This window comes from Tricharina praecox (genome assembly GCF_024521635.1).
Source record: "Tricharina praecox strain CBS 144465 chromosome Unknown BZA05scaffold_5, whole genome shotgun sequence".
In the NCBI taxonomy this organism is placed as follows: domain Eukaryota; kingdom Fungi; phylum Ascomycota; class Pezizomycetes; order Pezizales; family Pyronemataceae; genus Tricharina; species Tricharina praecox.
Genome location: NW_026250407.1, coordinates 1,019,608 through 1,035,872, shown reverse-complemented (window position 1 = coordinate 1,035,872; position 16,265 = coordinate 1,019,608). Strand labels below are relative to the sequence as shown.

The window sequence follows — 16,265 nt, the reverse complement described above, 5'->3', positions numbered from 1 at the left end:
TAGTACACCGCTGTTTACGTCGGGATTCGATTACAGTGATACGTTGTGATGGCCATCTCAATTCTTTCAAGTATCAATACCATGCATGTCCTTCATGCTCTTCCACTCCTGCTCGAGCCCCTTGAGTCGCTGCTCCATCTGCCTGGCGATCTGGTTCTTCTTCTCGTTCCTCCTCTTTACCCGTCCAGTCCGCAGTTTCTCGTGGTACTGTATCGTCTCGGTATCGATAACCGACTGGAACCGCTCGGTGATGGCATACGACCTCCTCTCGGAAGCATGCATCCAATCCTGATGGGTGACCCGATACAGCTCCGCGCCATCCATCCAAGTGGCATCATCGCCGGGTATCCAGCGCACCAGACCCGCGCGCGCCAACTGCTCATCCCACATATCCTCCATCTCGGCGTAGTACATGACATTGTCGCGGACATGCGCCATGACATCCCAATGCCGGACCTTCCTCTTGACCTTCTGGTTGATGATGCTAGACACCCACATGGGGATCTTCCTCCCGGGGCGCTTCAGCACGGGCAGGCCATTGGTACATCCCATGCGCGGCGGGCGCGCCCGCACCACCGCCGACCGCACCGCCTTCTCGCGCGGCGTCAGCGTCAGCGCTAGCATCTTCTTCTTGCGCGTCGGCGTGAGCTGGTTCGGCGGCTGCGGCGGTGTGTGTACAGGCCAGGGAGGGCGGGTCGTAGCCAAGACCCGCGCCTTGCGCGAGGCGAGGAGGGCGGCCAGCGCGGTGGTCACCGAGGTCAGCGCTGAGCCGTCAGATTGGCATGCCCGCCGCAGAAGTGACTCGTATTCGTACCCCGCCTCGAGTGCTTTGCGTTGTGGACGCCCTTGTAACGCCCGCGATTTGCGGAATTGCCGCCGGATTTGCGATGTCGCGCTGCGTCTTAGTTGTGGCTCTATGGGTAGGTGCACGCTGTGCGTGAGCAGCGCTTTGTAGAGTGCACGGCCTGGGGAATGATGTCAGCGGGGATGGAGGAGGGAGGGAGAGGGAGGGAGAGGGCGTGGGGTGAGTTACATGCATGTTTGTGTGCTTCCTGACTGTACTTCTTGAACCACATAGCATCTCGCTCGACGCTCTGAAGTCGTTGGGTTGGGTTCCTTCTGTGATTTTGGCGTTGTGCTAGGCACTTCGTTATTGCCCCACTAACTAAATTCCGACCCGCAGTTGGTTGTCCCGCCGCCGCCGCCGTAGTGACAACCGGGTAATCACGCCTCCAATTAAAATCGTGGTGGGCGGCTCGTGCCTGCGGGTTTTCCCTCCGAACGTATTGTACAGCTCTGATTCCAGCTTCCCCGTCTTCGACGCCCGTAGCAGCAGCAGTCGCCATGATGTTAGCACGGCCTCTATCGAGGCTCTTCGCGCGGCCACCCATCGGCGCCACCCCGTCGATCCTTCGCGCACAACCATCGAGATTCCTAGCTACCGAAACTGTCTCCAGCTCCGCCGCTCCGATGGAGTTGCCGGCCATGGTGGCGTCGTCGTTCACTCCTCCGCCAGCCCGTGAGGAGCGGGGTTTTGCCATGTGAGCACGCCAGATGGGCGGATTGGGGGAGAGAGAGGACCGATGGGGGGCGTGAGGCATGGGACTTGTTCAATGGATGGCTGACGCATCCTGCCAGGAAACGCTACAAGCCGCGCACTCCCGGAGTCCGACATTTGGTGCGCACGATCAACGAGCACCTATGGAAGGGCGGGCCATTCAAGGCGCTCACGATCGCCAAGAAGGGGCACGGCAAGGGAGGGCGTAATCACACTGGCCGCATCACCGTGCGACACCACGGAGGAGGCCACAAGCGGCGGATCCGCACCGTCGACTTCTTCCGAGTCGAGCCGGGCCCGCACCGAGTCGACCGCATTGAGCGGGACCCGGGGCGCAGCGGCCACATCGCGCTCGTCACTAACGAGGCCACCCAGAAGAAGAGCTATATCCTCGCGGCTGATGGACTGCGCGCTGGTGATGTCGTCCAGTCCTACAGATCCGGCATTCCGAACGATCTCCTCGCGAGCATGGGCGGTGTCGTCGATCCCGGTATGCTCGCCGCGAAGACCGCCTGGAGAGGAAACTGCCTGCCCCTGCACATGATCCCGATCGGAACGCTCATCCACGCGGTGGGCTCGGGGTCCAAGGGCCATGCCGTGTTCTGTCGCTCCGCGGGTACCTATGCTACCGTCATCGCCCGCGACGAGAAGACGGACTGTGTGGTTATCCGGCTACAGAGTGGTGAGGTACGACGGGTGAAGAAGGATGCGGCCGCGACCGTCGGGGTCGTCAGCAATCCCACATGGCAGCACAGGCAGTTGGGTAAGGCCGGTAGAAGCCGTTGGTTGAACATCCGGCCCACTGTCCGTGGTCTGGCCATGAACGCTTCCGACCATCCTCACGGAGGAGGTCGTGGTAAGAGTAAGGGTAACCGCCACCCTGTCAGTCCGTGGGGTATTCCGGTACGTAACACCATCCCGTTCGATTTGCCGGCGGCGGCGATCTCGCAGCCGCCACATGGCACGCACGTAAAGAATGTGTCTAACCATCAGATTACAGACCAAGTCCGGTTACAAGACAAGTGAGTCCTCCCTCGACATTTCCAGCCACCACCATCCTCATCATCATCATCATCCACATTTTCCCCCACTCCATTCCGTAACAGCTCTAACCCTGTGACAGGATCGGTCGGCAAGCCAAACAAGTGGGTAGTGGTGCCGCGGGTACGCAACCAAGGAAAGAGACGGGCGAAGTCGTAGACGAAGCAGCTTCGAGAATGTGCCGTATTAAAAGAGTGGGGGAGCGAGTTCTGTTCTGGATGTACTCTACTTTACTCTTATAAAACCATTTGAAGCTGGGCAGTGGATGGGGATTATAGATCGTCTGGGCGGTTTGCTGCTTGCTATATCAACCGTTGAGGCTCGTTTCTTTAGTGTGAGATGGCATGATCAGAGGATCAAGTGCTCGCCGTGGTATCGATTCATGCATGGCGCAGATTCTGCGGCCAAAACTGAGCAACGGCGTCGAGATCGGATAAACCGAGTGATCGTACGTGCACAAAGCTATCGTCGAAGGGCGCAATACCTACAGCAGACAGTGCTGCATAAGATGCTTTGACGCACAGCCCAAGAATTTTTCTAGCAACTATCGGTCAGACAATTTACTGGGCAGACGGCCGAGAAGTGCCGAGTGATAGCTGTGGCATTCAATACCTAACATTTGCCGATATTCTTCTTGATACAATACAGCTCACCCGAGCAAGCAATCCAAGTCCCGCCCACCAGAGCTTCTGTGTACTCCGATCATCCAACTACCAATGGAACTAATATTGCATTCACATTCATCCCCGGAACGTGTTGGGCTCTTTCATCAGTATCAGCTCTATCACTCATGCAGCATGCTTCCCTTACCCTTACCGGTCCAATCGGAACATCCTATGTACATAAGAAGAGGAAGCACGCCGGAGAGAAAGACGGAGGTGAGGCTATCAAGAAGAGCAAATATGTAGCAACAAGTCGCTTCTTGATCGTCTTCGCGCGGCTTCTGGTGAAACGATCAAGACCGCGCCGATCTCGCTCAGGAGCTAGGGGGACAATCATCGGCCCAGTGCTGAGTCTACATATGACGTTCTTGGAACGGATTCGACTCCCGCGTGGTCATTCGGTGAACTCCCTCGAATTGTGCGCTCTACAAGGTAGGTACTATATTCTCATCCCGGAACTTTCGGCGATCGGTACCTTATTCCTGTGCTGTGCCGCCGTGCGGTCACAGTGCTCGGTCCTGCTCAGCTACTCTATATACATGCCAGTACCCAACCCGCACGACTAATTCACAACCGCGCATCTAACTAGCGACGTAGCCGCGTAACCATGCCGAATCCGTGCGCACCGGCAGTTAGGCCGGCCTGTGGATTATCGGTCGGGCCGAATGGTGAGCGACTACTGCCTGGTATGCAATATCAGTAGCTGCAGCCTTTCACTCGAGAATACCACACAATATACTTGTTAAACTTCTTCCATAGTACCTGGGTAGGTATTTCTAACCCCCACCGAACGTCGAACATCGAACATCGAAGGCTGAGTGATCCTTTATGACGCCAGTCTTCTATCGCCCACCAGGTAGGTAGGCAGGTATGGAGTGTTCTTGCATCAATTCTTATCCGTCGGATTGAAGGCGACTATTCAAGTACACAAATATATACAGGACAAACACTAGGTACTCGAGCCCACTGCCCATCGCTCACTACCATAAGCTCCCGCGGAGAGAATCCAGGCGTATATTGCTCCGATGATGGTTCAACATGGGTTCCCCCAACCCAGCCAACCTAGTCCAGAGCGCAACAATTGACAGGCTACATCTACTCGGCCGTCGAAAGTGGCGCCAACAGACGCCGTATACTCTACCTACACCGGAGTACATAGTACCTAGCCGGTCGGATCCGGCCCACCCATCACCGTCACCAGGTATTCTATGTATGAGTAAATGCTGCGCTGATTCTTACGCGCGAGAACGTGGACCCCTCCTAGGGCTGAGGGGGTGCGTGGGTACTTAGGTGGGTAGGTTTTTCCGCCCTTTGGTCCGGTCCGGTGAACTGTAGGTACGGTATGTGCTTAGGTACGTTATGCGCGCACCGCGTCTGCGCCTACCTATGTGTATGATACCTGGTAACTACGGTAATCGTCTTATGCCCGTGCTCTTTCAAGGTACATATCCGACGCTTCTCTGACTGATTGATCGACTTGGTGCGTATGTATGGTTGTATGTATGTCTGTATGGACCGATGGATGTGTGTATGGTTGTATGTATGTCTGTATGGTTGTATGTATGTCTGTATGGTTGTATGTATGTCTGTATGGTTGTATGTATGTCTGTATGGTTGTATGTATGTCTGTATGGTTGTATGTATGCCTGTATGGTTGTATGTATGTCTGTATGGTTGTGTGTATGTCTGTATGGACCGATGGATGTGTGTATGTATAGTACTGTAAATATTCGCATTCGTATTCGCATTCCATGATTTTCCAACCCACAGCACAGCACAGCACCGCATCTAGGATTCTAGATAGGTACATGTGCTCTCACAACCAACGTCGCCGCCGATTGCTGTCGCTGGTCTGTACTTGCCTGACGCAAACACTGTTGCGATGCTGCGATCGTGAGCGCGGTTCGAGTAACTACTTAGGTACGGTAGGTCGGTATGTACCTAGGTAGGAAGTATGTAGGTAAGAAGATGTAGGTAACCTGTCGGGTCCCGGTGGCGTTATATATACTTTGTGTTTTTGGGGGAGGGTCTGCCCAATGCCAGTGGGGGCGGAGTGAGGTATATCATACATACATCTCTAGTAACGCTACATGCGGCGACAGCGACGGCGACGACGGCGACGATGACGCAATAGAGATGTGGAATCGGGAAAAGGTTCTATACCGTATACCTGAGCTGCGGTGTGTGTACTGTGTCGTGTTGTGTTGGACCTATCGTGTTGTGTTGTGTTGTGTTTTGTGCTCCGGGCCGCCCGCACCCCACCCCCCACGCCCTCGCCCCACACACCGGGACGAGTGAGCGAGTGAGCGCGGATGAGCGCGGATGCGAAGACGGAAGTCCTGGACTCCTGGACAGCCGGGTTCACCAACCATCAACTCAACACTCGACAGAGCCCCGCATGTCCCACCCCAAAACTCAGTTACCTAGGATACCGGTAACTAGCATACATACCTACTTACCTACATGCATCATACGCCATTGTCTCGGAATGTTTATTTCTGGAAGGGTTAGAACTTACCTAGTTGACTGTTAGTTGTGTATGTAGGCATCATGGGAAATCGAGATCCATGTCTCGGAGTCGGATCCGATCGTGTTTGGCCACCTAGGTAGACAACCAAGTACCGGTACTCTAGAGTAGGTATGATACTGCCTAGTATGATGTGTGTGATAGCTCGATTGAATCGCAGGAGTTCAAACAGTGGATCTACATATCATATCATACTAGCAGGTGCTTAGGTGAAGCACGAGTGAGATCCAGGAGGAATCCAGGAGGGATGATGCCTCGAGAATCGTCTGCGGACTCCGGCAAAGGGTTTGACTGGGTCCTTGCTGGCAGAGGCTCTCTACATACATGATGTAGAGTACTTTACAGCGAGTGTAGGGCGGGCTTCTCCTGGTACACTAGGTGGGTACACACTCATGTACATTGTGTGCAGGGAGCGCGGGCTAGGTGCAAGTAGGCTCCCCAGGTGTTTGCTCTATTTCAGGTGACGAATCTACTCTACTTCCGATGGAGTATGTAGATGCTCCGCTCACTGCTGGGCTCTGCTTCTTTCAAGACCTGTTTCCGGACGTGTCTCGGCAGTGGTTATGGAGAGTATACACGCCGTATACTCTACACAACGGTACACGGAGAGTATACACGCCGTATACTCTACACAACGGTACATGGAGTACTATGGAGTGCCGTATGGTTGGTATATACTCGGCCACATGTAGGACCTCCAGTAGATACTTGGCAGCACGTAGCCACCATGGGCCCTCCAGTACCGCGCGGAGTCCTACATACGGGTGTATTTCTTCTTCTTCTGCTTCCAATAATTTACTAATAGGTACCTACACAATATCCCTGACGACATCCATGCAGCTTCATTCTTCCGCATCGACCGTCGTGACTCGTCGTCGTCGTCACGCCGCCGGCATTTGCCCGACAACCTGCCCAGCGAGTGCCCGACAACCTGCCCAGCGAGTGCCCAAGACTCTCGCAACCAACCACGCACTTTCCCATCACACATAAGCTTCTGGCCACTGGCACTATATCGTTACCCCTGATCAACCCCGGGACGTTCTCTCTTTTTCAACCGTCAACGCTCGTGTGTAGTTCCGGAGCCTGTTCCCCGCCGCAAGCGAAGCCCGGCCCTGAACTAGCCCCGATGGAGCAGCTGTGGGCTATATCGGGCTGCTCGCTGCAAGCTATCGACATCTCCCGCCGCTTGCTCAGTCAAACTCGCGGCTCCGTGTCTGATAATCTAGAAGTAGAGTATCTACCTCCAACATCCTAACTCCTCGGCCCACCAAGAAGAAATCGCCTGAAACGCCCACTCCATCCTGTCCTGTCGCGACGAGCGAGCGAGCTCGATCCACTTCCCACTCCACTTCCGGCAGAATTGAGTGAATGGCCAGCCCACCCACCACCATCCCACCCCCGCCAGCTTTGTCGGTATTCAGATCCATAGCCAGCAGCTGCTGCTGCTGCCGCAGAGTGCGTGCGTGTATTGCCTTGCCCTACCTAAGTAGGTACCAACTTCAGGCACAACGTGATGGATGGACGCAAGAAGAAAAGAGAAGGGGAAAAAAACACACCCCAGCCCAGCAGAAACAACCCTCGCACAAAGAACACTCCAGAGCCCAGACATCCCATCCCCCCAGCCTCACGGGTTGTGGCCATGGGCTACGGGGGAGGGGGCGGACGCCGAGCTTCTATTTGCGACGGCGTCAAGCTTTCAAGTGTGGGACGTAACTATCATACAGACAGAAACTTCTTGCTAGGCTTTCCAAGGGCCTTCTTTCTCGTCCGTCGCATCGGATCACACGGATCACACCGCTGTTCACGTTGCTTGGCTTTTCAAGCTCATGGGCCTTCTCGTCGGATCGCATCACATCACATCGCTGTTGACGTCCCGTACGCCAGTGAAATCGGATGTCGTGGAATCAAAACACTGCAGTTGCTTCGCCGCTGGATATATGCCATATTTACCTACTTTCCTACTTGGTTAGGTGCAAGCAGGAGAACAAACACACGACAGACATGCAATGGGCAATAACGACGCTCGGGTTGGACGAGATGGTGATATAGGAGCTCAATGCTTCAGTTGGACGAGAGGGTGATATCGCAGCCAATGCTCGCTCAAATTGACGGTGAACTCTCCAGCTCTTGTATGATGATGAAATCAGAAGACCGTCCCCCCCCCCCCCCCCCCCCCCCCCCCGAATGGAATGCCCGCTCTCCTCGTCTCCCTTCTCCATCCCTTTGTCGAGTTCTAGCTCCGTCCATCCCCCGATCCCCCATACAATTATTGCATTCTTCTTCCCTGTACCCTCGTGCTACAGATACAGCATAAGGGAACAAACCTGTGCACCTGGCGATCTCCTTCCCTCGTCTTCTCGCCAGATCCCCCCCTCCCCCTCCACTCCCCACCCCCCTCGGCCACTCCGCTCCTTCCCGAGACAGACAGCAATCAATCAATCAACTCTCTGTACGCCTACCTCTCTTCTTTCTTCCCCCTTCGTCCTTCCGCCCGTCCATCCATCCCAGAACCTGTACCTACCAAGACCCAGGCTCCCGGCGTCCCTGTCCCCGAGATAGCTGGGTCGTCTCGTTTCGTCATACGGCCTTTGCTGCTACCACTTTGGCCCATTGATTGCTGTCCTATACCTATATTGCTCTCCCACCGCCCGTCCGGAGATCCATCGTTCTTCCAATCCGCTGTCTGTCCCTCCCCGCTTCCCACCTGGCGTGCCCACCTCTATTCTTGCTTTCCGACCTACATAGAAGGCCTCCTCCTCCTCCCCGCCCCGGCCCACCCAACTTCCTGGCATCAATCGTGCAGCTTTATATCTTAGGCTGCCATCTTTTTTCTCTCTTTCTTTTCGCCCCACACCTTGATCAGATTGCCGAAGCTGCCCGGATATACAGCCCTATCGAATTCCTTTCATAAGAGACTCAGGGCACCTGGTGGACTTTCACCGTAAGGACAAAGCTACTGCTGGAAGTTAGGGACATACTGGTATGCGGGTTCTCTTGCATACCCTATCAACACGACTAACCTCGCTACCCACTCCAGCGATTACTCCCGCTCCGGCAATCTCGATTTACTACTCCGATTTCTACCTTCCAAAGCTCGACTGCTACATTGCGGAAAGCTTGACACGATGGGGAACTTTTGGGATGGCATGGAACTGTGGCAGAAGATGTTATTTGTTGGTCCACCTCTTCCACAGCAAACGCATGGAGTGCTAACCGCTTTTTGTTTTGGTGGCTTAGGTTCTGGCAGCTGCAATGGTATTCGACCTTCAAACTTCACTCGGCCCCCACGGAGATTGACATGTTTGCGATAGGCGTGTGTACTGGTGTTTGGCGCAGCCAAGTTGATAATCGGCAAGCGGAAGGTAGCCAAGTATGCGGAGCTTGCGGAGGCACGGAAAGCACACCTAGAAAACGTTCGGAGCAGCCGACATATCATCGAGCTCAAGGGAGAAGACGTCCCCTTCGGTGTGAAGGCTTTGGAGTCTGGAATCGAGATCGAAGGCATCGTTATTTCGCGACCTGCTACTCCCGCTACACCGAACAGCAATCGTAGCCAACAGACCCTGGTGGGCTCCGATAACGACAGCCTCAAGGTGCTAGGGCAGCCTTCGCAGATGGCACAGCGGCAGTCAGGTCGGCCATTGATGTATCAACCCAGCCCGTACATCGCTCTGCCGGCTCCATCGTATGGTATTTCGAGCATGCCGTCAAGCTCCACTTCGGTGGCCTCGATGCCAAGTGGGTCGAACGATGATGTTCGGGGGGTGAGGGCGTATTCGGAGCCCATGTTGCAACACGTTACTCGCAGCTCCCGCTCGGAATCACCGGCGTCAAGATTACCAGCGTCTGCCGTCACGGCTAGACTGGAAGGGCTGTCGTCGCCTTCGCAGAACGGCCACCACAGGGCGAGAAGTCTTGCGGCAAACAGTCCATCGTATCCTTCTAGCAGGACTGAGAGTAGAACCCCTACTCCGCCAGATGGACATCGTGACTCCGATCTGCCCGGAGACAGCGACGGCCCCCACGTACGACCACAGTTCGTGAGCGCATACTCCACACCAAACGTTCCGTCCGCGCCAATGACCACGGACTACGTACCCGAGACGGCGCGCGGCGACTTGTCACTGCTTTACACCCATCGCCTGTCCCATGCCGCGGAAGTGGGGCAATTACTCCCTCGCAACAGCAGAACATCCAGGCTCCTGTTGGAGGGAAGCTTCAACCATTCGCCCACCAATTCGATCTCGCAGTCACCGACACAACAGTCACCAACAAACTCCTTCATCATCTCGCCCGCGGCCTCAGACGGGGTATATGCTCTCGATGTAGCACTTCCTCCGACGATGCCCGTATCCGCTGCCCTGGTGCACCCTGCCCTCCGAGGTAGATTCTCAGCGGGCTCCAGATCAAGCTCCGGTGAGAGATCACGCTTCAGCGAGGATCTCCCGTGGGTATCCGACCAACTACAGCAGCGGACCGATTACACGGTGGTACCAACACCTGCCGCCGCTCCTGCCGCTCCCACCGCCCCCGTCGAACCAGAAGCAGCAGAGACGAAGAAGAAGGGTCCCAACAGGCTGTTCAAAAAACGAGGATCCGGCTCCGCCCGGAGCTCACTGGACGTCGATCTGGAAGCCCAGAAATGACGTGGCCTACTATACATGTGGGCATGTGAAAGCAGCTGTCTATTTTTTCTTTTCTTTTTTCCCCCTCGTCCGCATTGATTGCTCGCATTAACTTGATGGTGGTTTTTTTGGTTTTTTCCTTTTCTTTTCTTACCTCTCCTCTTGTACTTTTTTTCTCTCTCCTTCTTGCACGGGAATGGCGTTCTTCGGACTTTTAAAAACCGTTGGCTTTTTTTCTTCTCTTTCTTTTAGAGTACATACAGACGTGCGATACCCACATGGACGACCAGCGGTAGGATTTTTCGGGCCCCAGCTGGGTCTTCAGCAATTTGTACTTTGTACATGCAAGCGCGGGACCAGGGTGGGGGTGCGTTGTGGGGGGAAGGGGGTGGGGGCTTATGCTGAATGCGGGAGGAGAAGTGAGAGGGTACGCAGCGTACTTGGAGGGTGCGTACTGTTTGTTGGAGATGCCCGGTTGTCGCTTTGTATCATTATAGTAGTAGTGTTAGTAGTAGTGTTAGTAGTAGTGGCAGTGGTAGATGTGGTAGATGTGCTGTGGTGGCAGTAGTGACTGGTGGTAGATGTGTTGTGTTGTGTTGTGTTGTGTTGTGTTGTGTTGTGTTGTGTTGTGTTGTGTTGTGTTGTGTACTGGGTGTCTTTGGTAGGCAGGCAGGTGGGATTGGAACTTGGAACTTGGAGCTTGGATCTTGGAACTTGGAAGAGCACAGCAGGTGGGATTGGAAGATCAAGGCAGCGAATAGCAAGGCAGCGAATAGCGGCAGGCAACAGGGCGGAGACATATAATGACTGAATGAAGGGACATTTTGCTCTCCACCTGACTGGATGAATCAATGAATGAATTACTGACTGATTGATTGACTGATTGACTGATTGACTGACAACCGATTGACTGACTGACTGATTGATTGACTGACTGACTGAATGATTGATTGACTGATTGACTGATTAACTGATTGACTGATTGACTGATTGACTGACTGAATGATTGATTGACTGATTGACTGATTGACTGATTGACTAATTGACTGACTGACTGAATGATTGATTGACTGATTGACTGATTGACTGATTGACTGATTGACTGATTGACTGACTGACTGATTGACTTATTGACTGATTGACTGACTGACTGACTGACTGACTGACTGATTGACTGATTGACTGATTGACTGATTGACTGATTGACTGACTGACTGACTGACTGACTGCCTGCCTGCCTGCCCAACCGGTGTCTTTTGCAACTACCATAACTACCTAGTCTTTCGATATATGTACAAATCACACCAAATCGTACCAAATCACAACTTTTTCTCGACGACCGCAGAGCCCTTATTCCCCCCCTTCGCCGCGTTTGCAATCTCCTTCCTGCACTTCACCAACTGTGCCTTAAGCTCCCCGGCACGTGAGAACCCCTCGGTCTCTAGCAGCGCCAGCACGACGAACGAGCCGGCACCGGTCGCCCACGCCTGCACGTTCGGCGCGATCGCGTCGTACAGCACCTCGTGGAAGCCGAGCGGCGGCGTGATCGTGTCGACCTTCTTCAGCTTGTTGTTGTAGTGTCCACCGGCCACCAGCGTCTTGAGCATGCGTCCGCCTGCAGCGGTCGTCGCAATGTGAAACTCTTCTGTTGGCGAGCCGGAGGCGAGGCTGGCCACGGCGGCCATCGCCGCGGATTTGTCACCTGCACGGAGGTGTTAGTACGGCCGATATGTGCGTAGCTGGACGTTGGGATGTGATGTGATGTGATGTGCGGAGGTATGTTTTCTCCCACCTCCACCGCCGCCGGTCTCCGGAGACCGGAAGGAAGATCACAGTAGCGGGAGGCAGGTGCATGCAAGGAAGTTCGCAAAAGCAAAGCAAAGCAAAGAAAAAAGGTAAAACAGATTTTTAGAGTGCATGCAGGCATGGGGGATAAACACGTGGGTTTGGGTGGGTTTGGGTTGGGTGGGTAAAATCGTACCATCGGCGCCTAAAAGGACTTCCGCAATGAACTGGCATCCAAATGAATCCTGCACCAGATCCACCGCATGTTCGGCGACGCCTTGCAGTGCTGCCGGTGATAGGTGTGTACGCAGCTCCGACTGGCGCACTTCTGGGTCCTTTTTGCTGTTTTTTCCACCACATGTTAGTGATCGGCCCGGCGTAGCCGCTGCAGCATGCAGGCCTGCGGGGAGGGAGGAAGGGTGGGAATGGTGGGTTGAGTGAGTGGTTGGATATATACCTTGTGGCGGCGCGAATCTGGTCTATCTCCTCGATCTGGGCAATCACTGGAGGTGGGATCAATCGGTTTTTGCGACCGACGAAGGGGTAAAGTAGTGGTATCCGGCCGAACTTGTTGGTGGCCAGCGGGAAAAGGTGTTCTTGGAATTCGCCAAATATCGACTTGTTGACCAGTACTGTGTCGTCGACAACGTCCATCAGGGTCAGCAGGAGCGCGTGGCCGGTTTCGTGCGCCGCCATCTGGTGCGCTACAGGCTTCAGCACTTTGATTATGGCTTTGCGGTCCTACGGTCGGTCGGTCAGTATATACCCTTTCGGTGCAGGTGGTGGGGAGCCGGGCCATACCTTTGCGTTTCCAAGAGCCAATGTCCTCATCATGACTTGCGTACCATCCTTCGAGAAAGCAACCTCAGCACCGTGCTCCTTCACCAGCTCTACGAACTCGGTCGCATCGGTTGTGCCAGGTGCAACATTAGAAACAAATTCCAGCATAGCGCGGTGAACTATTGTGAAAAAAAAGGCTCCCTTCTCGACGATGGCCGTCAGAAGATCGAACATGTGCTTCAGGATGACCGCGCGCTTCTCCGGGCTCTTCTCCAGAATCTTCTTGAGCGACGGATCCGCATCTGCCTCCTTGCCAAACACCGCAAACTCCACACCGTAGAACTCCCGCACCATCTGAGCCTTCTGCTCCGGAGTACCGTACTCCCTGTAGATATCCTCGATGACGAAGGAAGCCTCGCGGTGCCTTATCAACCTCTTAACGTGACCAACGAACTCTCCAGCCACCGAAGTCCTAGTCTCGGGCGAGCCGTAGTGCATAACCTTGACCACCAAGTACTTTCCGTAACTGCTCTGCGCCAGGTTGACATAGGTGCCCTTCAACTCCTTCGCGACCTCCTCACGGATGGCTTTGCTGCCGTACTTCAGCGCCGTCTGGACCACGCGCGATGTGTCGTGCTTGAAGGCGAGATCCTTGATCTGTCCGCGGATCATCTCCTGGTGCTCCTCAATTTTCTTCGTGCGCTCCTCCTTCGACAGGTCTTTCCGCCGGATCTGCTCCCAGATCTTCTTCGACTTCTGGATGACGTCGCCCAGAGGCTTTGCTTGCTTGCGTTCGGCGATCAGCCGTTTCTGCTCAATTCTTGAAGCTTTCGCTTTCGCAACTGATGGCATTGTCAGCATGGCAGGCGCATTGAGGCGGGGGAATACACACTCTCTTCCTCGGTCTTTTCACCCGCATCTTTCATTGGCCGATCGCCGTCCTCATCCGCCTCGTCGGTGTCCTCGTCCATGTCCTCGTCCTCATCGCCGTCCTCATCCTCGTCGTCCTCCTCGTCGGCGGCGGCAACACCACCATACTCCTCATCCTCGTCCTCGCTGGGCTCTTCCGACTCCGACTCTGGCTCCTGGACAACGGGCTTGACAGGCTTCTTCGACTTCGGGGGTGCCGTGGCGGCGGGCGGCGGCGCAGATTTCGCAGCGGTCTTCTTGGTTACTGCCGATTTCGCGGAGGCCTCGACTTTGACCTTCTTCCTGTCCGCTGCTACGGGCTTGTCCTGTTTTCTCTTGATGGCGGCCATTATGCAATTGTGTCCTTCTTCTTGTTTCCGCGCGGGCGACGAAGGTTGTAGGTAGGAAGTAGGTAGGTAGGCGGGGTCTGGTCTTGTATGTCTGGAACACGCGCAAAGCAAAGCAAAACTCGCACCCGTTAAAATCGAGCCGTCAGTCAAATAAAGTTGCCCAAAATTTTTCTGGATACCGACAGGGATGTTGGATTAAAACTAGACTAACTAAGTAGCTTTGCAGCGCCAAGCGGTGGCAGGGTCACGTCTTCTCACCCGTCACGCAGAGTTCGCTCGTGTGAAGAAAAGTTGCGGCTCTTTCTTGAAGATTTTCCTACAACCGTTCATTCACCTTCACCTCACCACGAAAACACCTCCCCCACCACCACCCCACCACCCCACCACCCCACCACCCCACCACCTACCACGAAAACCGCAACCACGAAAATACACCCGCAATGCGCCCCCTCACCGACCAAGAGACCGAACGGCTCTTCGAGAAGCTAGCGTCCTACATGGGCCGCAACATCACGCACCTGATCGACCGACCGGACGACCCGCACGTATTCCGGCTTCAGCGGGAGCGCGTCTACTACGTTCGGGAGACTATTGCCAAACTCGCGACCTCTGTCGCGCGCGACAAGCTACTGTCCATCGGCACGTGTCTCGGCAAGTTCACCAAGAAGACGGGGAAGTTCAAGCTGCACATCACGGCGCTGGACCACGTCGCGCCCCACGCAAAGTTCAAGGTCTGGGTCAAGAATAACGGAGAGATGCCGTACCTCTACGGAAATCACGTCGTCAAGGCCCATGTCGGCCGCATGAGCGAGGATACTCCTGAGCATCAGGGAGTGCTGGTTTATGCTATGAATGATACGCCGCTGGTATGTGCTGCGTCTGAGTGATGTTCCGAGTGAGAGCGTGTGTAGTGCAGTGCTGACGAAGGTCGATCACAGGGTTTCGGTGTCACGGCGAGATCGACGGCTGAGATCAGGAGATTAGATCCCACGGCGATCACGGTGTTCCGACAAGCCGATGCTGGGGAGTATCTGAGAGAGGAAGACACCCTGTTCTAGGGGTGAGGAGCGGGCGAAAAGTGTTTTTTTCTCTTTTCTTTCTTTGGCGATGATACACGGCGTTATTATTCTTGCTATTGGAAATTCACTCTGTATATGTAGTAAAGTGAGTCCGGTATACCTAGAGTCAATAGGTGTTGATGTGGAAGCCCGTCACATGGAGATCGCTGGTGATTGGCAGTACCAACACACTCCCCCATCCTCTGGGCCGATATTAAGGTAGACGACGGTCTCATGACTCAGTCGAGGTCAGTTTACTACGGAGACATGAAAGTAGACCAGAGCGGAGAACAGTTCAACCGGAACCAACCCGAAAAAAAACAAGCAATATCCATATCATTTCCATGATCAAGCAAAACTCTTCTTAAAAATTGAAGCAGTATGAGAACCCCAGCGACAGGCCCGCCCGCCCGCTCGCATGCATGATATCAAACAAACAAAAAAAACAAGAAGCTTCTAGCTAACTCCCAAAGGTACATACGGTCCATATAATCCTACTACTGCTGATCGTACGAGATTTCAAGAAAGAAGGCCTTCCCCCCAAATCTACAAAAAAAAATATCCCAACTCATGCTGTGGTCTCGGCAAAGAAATCGCGAAGATCCTGATTCGCGATCCCTCCCATGCTAGAAATCATTCCCCCACCTCCGGTTCCACCCACCGTATCTCCACCGTCCACGTCCGCTCCATCAAAGTTCGTCAGTATAGTCCAGTCCATATCCTTTGGCAGCGGCGAGTAGTTCATGCCCTCCATTCCATCTATGCTGATTGGCAGACCACTGTATTCACTGTAAAAGCTGGGCGGTGAATAACCACTGTTGCTCGGTGGGTTGCTCTGTGAGGAGAGTGTGGCCGAAGAGTTGGAGTTCTGGGAATTTTCCGACATGGCGAGTGATGCTGGTGACTGGCCGCTGCCGTGCGAGACCTGCGGCGATAGCGCAGGAAAGCTTTCCGAGGCCGATCTACCAGT

At 54.4% G+C, this 16,265-nt stretch overlaps 5 protein-coding genes across 5 annotated transcripts; 3 read left to right on the top strand and 2 right to left on the bottom strand.

Moving 5' to 3' along the window:
• Nucleotides 1-7: 7 nt before the first annotated feature.
• Nucleotides 8-1,176, bottom strand: BZA05DRAFT_390141 (uncharacterized protein). The gene is made up of 2 exons (XM_051482858.1): nucleotides 1,034-1,176; nucleotides 8-965 (listed from the first exon to the last, which is right to left on the bottom strand). Exons 1-2 carry the CDS (start codon nucleotides 1,074-1,076, stop codon nucleotides 67-69), a joined length of 942 nt encoding a protein of 313 aa, XP_051342165.1. The 5' UTR covers nucleotides 1,077-1,176; the 3' UTR covers nucleotides 8-66.
• On the top strand, nucleotides 1,177-2,936 carry BZA05DRAFT_390139 (translation protein SH3-like domain-containing protein). The gene is made up of 4 exons (XM_051482857.1): nucleotides 1,177-1,541; nucleotides 1,639-2,461; nucleotides 2,559-2,580; nucleotides 2,682-2,936. Exons 1-4 carry the CDS (start codon nucleotides 1,345-1,347, stop codon nucleotides 2,756-2,758), a joined length of 1,119 nt encoding a protein of 372 aa, XP_051342164.1. The 5' UTR covers nucleotides 1,177-1,344; the 3' UTR covers nucleotides 2,759-2,936.
• A 5,811-nt stretch (nucleotides 2,937-8,747) lies between these two features.
• Nucleotides 8,748-10,522, top strand: BZA05DRAFT_221695 (uncharacterized protein). The gene is made up of 3 exons (XM_051479730.1): nucleotides 8,748-8,961; nucleotides 9,026-9,043; nucleotides 9,100-10,522. Exons 1-3 carry the CDS (start codon nucleotides 8,914-8,916, stop codon nucleotides 10,432-10,434), a joined length of 1,401 nt encoding a protein of 466 aa, XP_051342163.1. The 5' UTR covers nucleotides 8,748-8,913; the 3' UTR covers nucleotides 10,435-10,522.
• Nucleotides 10,523-11,544: 1,022 nt separating this feature from the next.
• Nucleotides 11,545-14,627, bottom strand: BZA05DRAFT_390128 (armadillo-type protein). The gene is made up of 5 exons (XM_051482855.1): nucleotides 13,871-14,627; nucleotides 13,000-13,820; nucleotides 12,656-12,939; nucleotides 12,395-12,540; nucleotides 11,545-12,115 (listed from the first exon to the last, which is right to left on the bottom strand). The coding sequence occupies exons 1-5, from the start codon at nucleotides 14,235-14,237 to the stop codon at nucleotides 11,733-11,735; spliced, it is 2,001 nt and encodes a 666-aa protein (XP_051342162.1). The 5' UTR covers nucleotides 14,238-14,627; the 3' UTR covers nucleotides 11,545-11,732.
• Nucleotides 14,259-15,332, top strand: BZA05DRAFT_221686 (uncharacterized protein). Its single transcript, XM_051479729.1, has 2 exons — nucleotides 14,259-15,103; nucleotides 15,176-15,332. Exons 1-2 carry the CDS (start codon nucleotides 14,678-14,680, stop codon nucleotides 15,293-15,295), a joined length of 546 nt encoding a protein of 181 aa, XP_051342161.1. The 5' UTR covers nucleotides 14,259-14,677; the 3' UTR covers nucleotides 15,296-15,332.
• The last annotated feature ends 933 nt before the right edge of the window (nucleotides 15,333-16,265 follow it).

What these genes read in the sequence shown, in the direction of transcription:
- BZA05DRAFT_390141 (XM_051482858.1), bottom strand. Translation starts at nt 1,076, where the DNA reads ATGTGGTTCAAGAAGTACAGTCAGGAAGCACACAAACATGCAT. An exon ending in GGAAGCACACAAACATGCAT is followed by an intron (nt 966 to 1,033) that starts GTAACTCACCCC and finishes ATCATTCCCCAG; the next exon opens with GCCGTGCACTCTACAAAGCG.
- BZA05DRAFT_390139 (XM_051482857.1), top strand. Translation starts at nt 1,345, where the DNA reads ATGATGTTAGCACGGCCTCTATCGAGGCTCTTCGCGCGGCCACCCATC. An exon ending in TCAGTCCGTGGGGTATTCCG is followed by an intron (nt 2,462 to 2,558) that starts GTACGTAACACC and finishes ATCAGATTACAG; the next exon opens with ACCAAGTCCGGTTACAAGAC. An exon ending in CAAGTCCGGTTACAAGACAA is followed by an intron (nt 2,581 to 2,681) that starts GTGAGTCCTCCC and finishes ACCCTGTGACAG; the next exon opens with GATCGGTCGGCAAGCCAAAC.
- BZA05DRAFT_221695 (XM_051479730.1), top strand. Translation starts at nt 8,914, where the DNA reads ATGGGGAACTTTTGGGATGGCATGGAACTGTGGCAGAAGATGTTATTT.
- BZA05DRAFT_390128 (XM_051482855.1), bottom strand. Translation starts at nt 14,237, where the DNA reads ATGGCCGCCATCAAGAGAAAACAGGACAAGCCCGTAGCAGCGGACAGG. An exon ending in TGAAAAGACCGAGGAAGAGA is followed by an intron (nt 13,821 to 13,870) that starts GTGTGTATTCCC and finishes CAATGCCATCAG; the next exon opens with TTGCGAAAGCGAAAGCTTCA. An exon ending in AGTCCTTTTAGGCGCCGATG is followed by an intron (nt 12,116 to 12,394) that starts GTACGATTTTAC and finishes ACCTCCGTGCAG; the next exon opens with GTGACAAATCCGCGGCGATG.
- BZA05DRAFT_221686 (XM_051479729.1), top strand. Translation starts at nt 14,678, where the DNA reads ATGCGCCCCCTCACCGACCAAGAGACCGAACGGCTCTTCGAGAAGCTA. An exon ending in CTATGAATGATACGCCGCTG is followed by an intron (nt 15,104 to 15,175) that starts GTATGTGCTGCG and finishes GGTCGATCACAG; the next exon opens with GGTTTCGGTGTCACGGCGAG.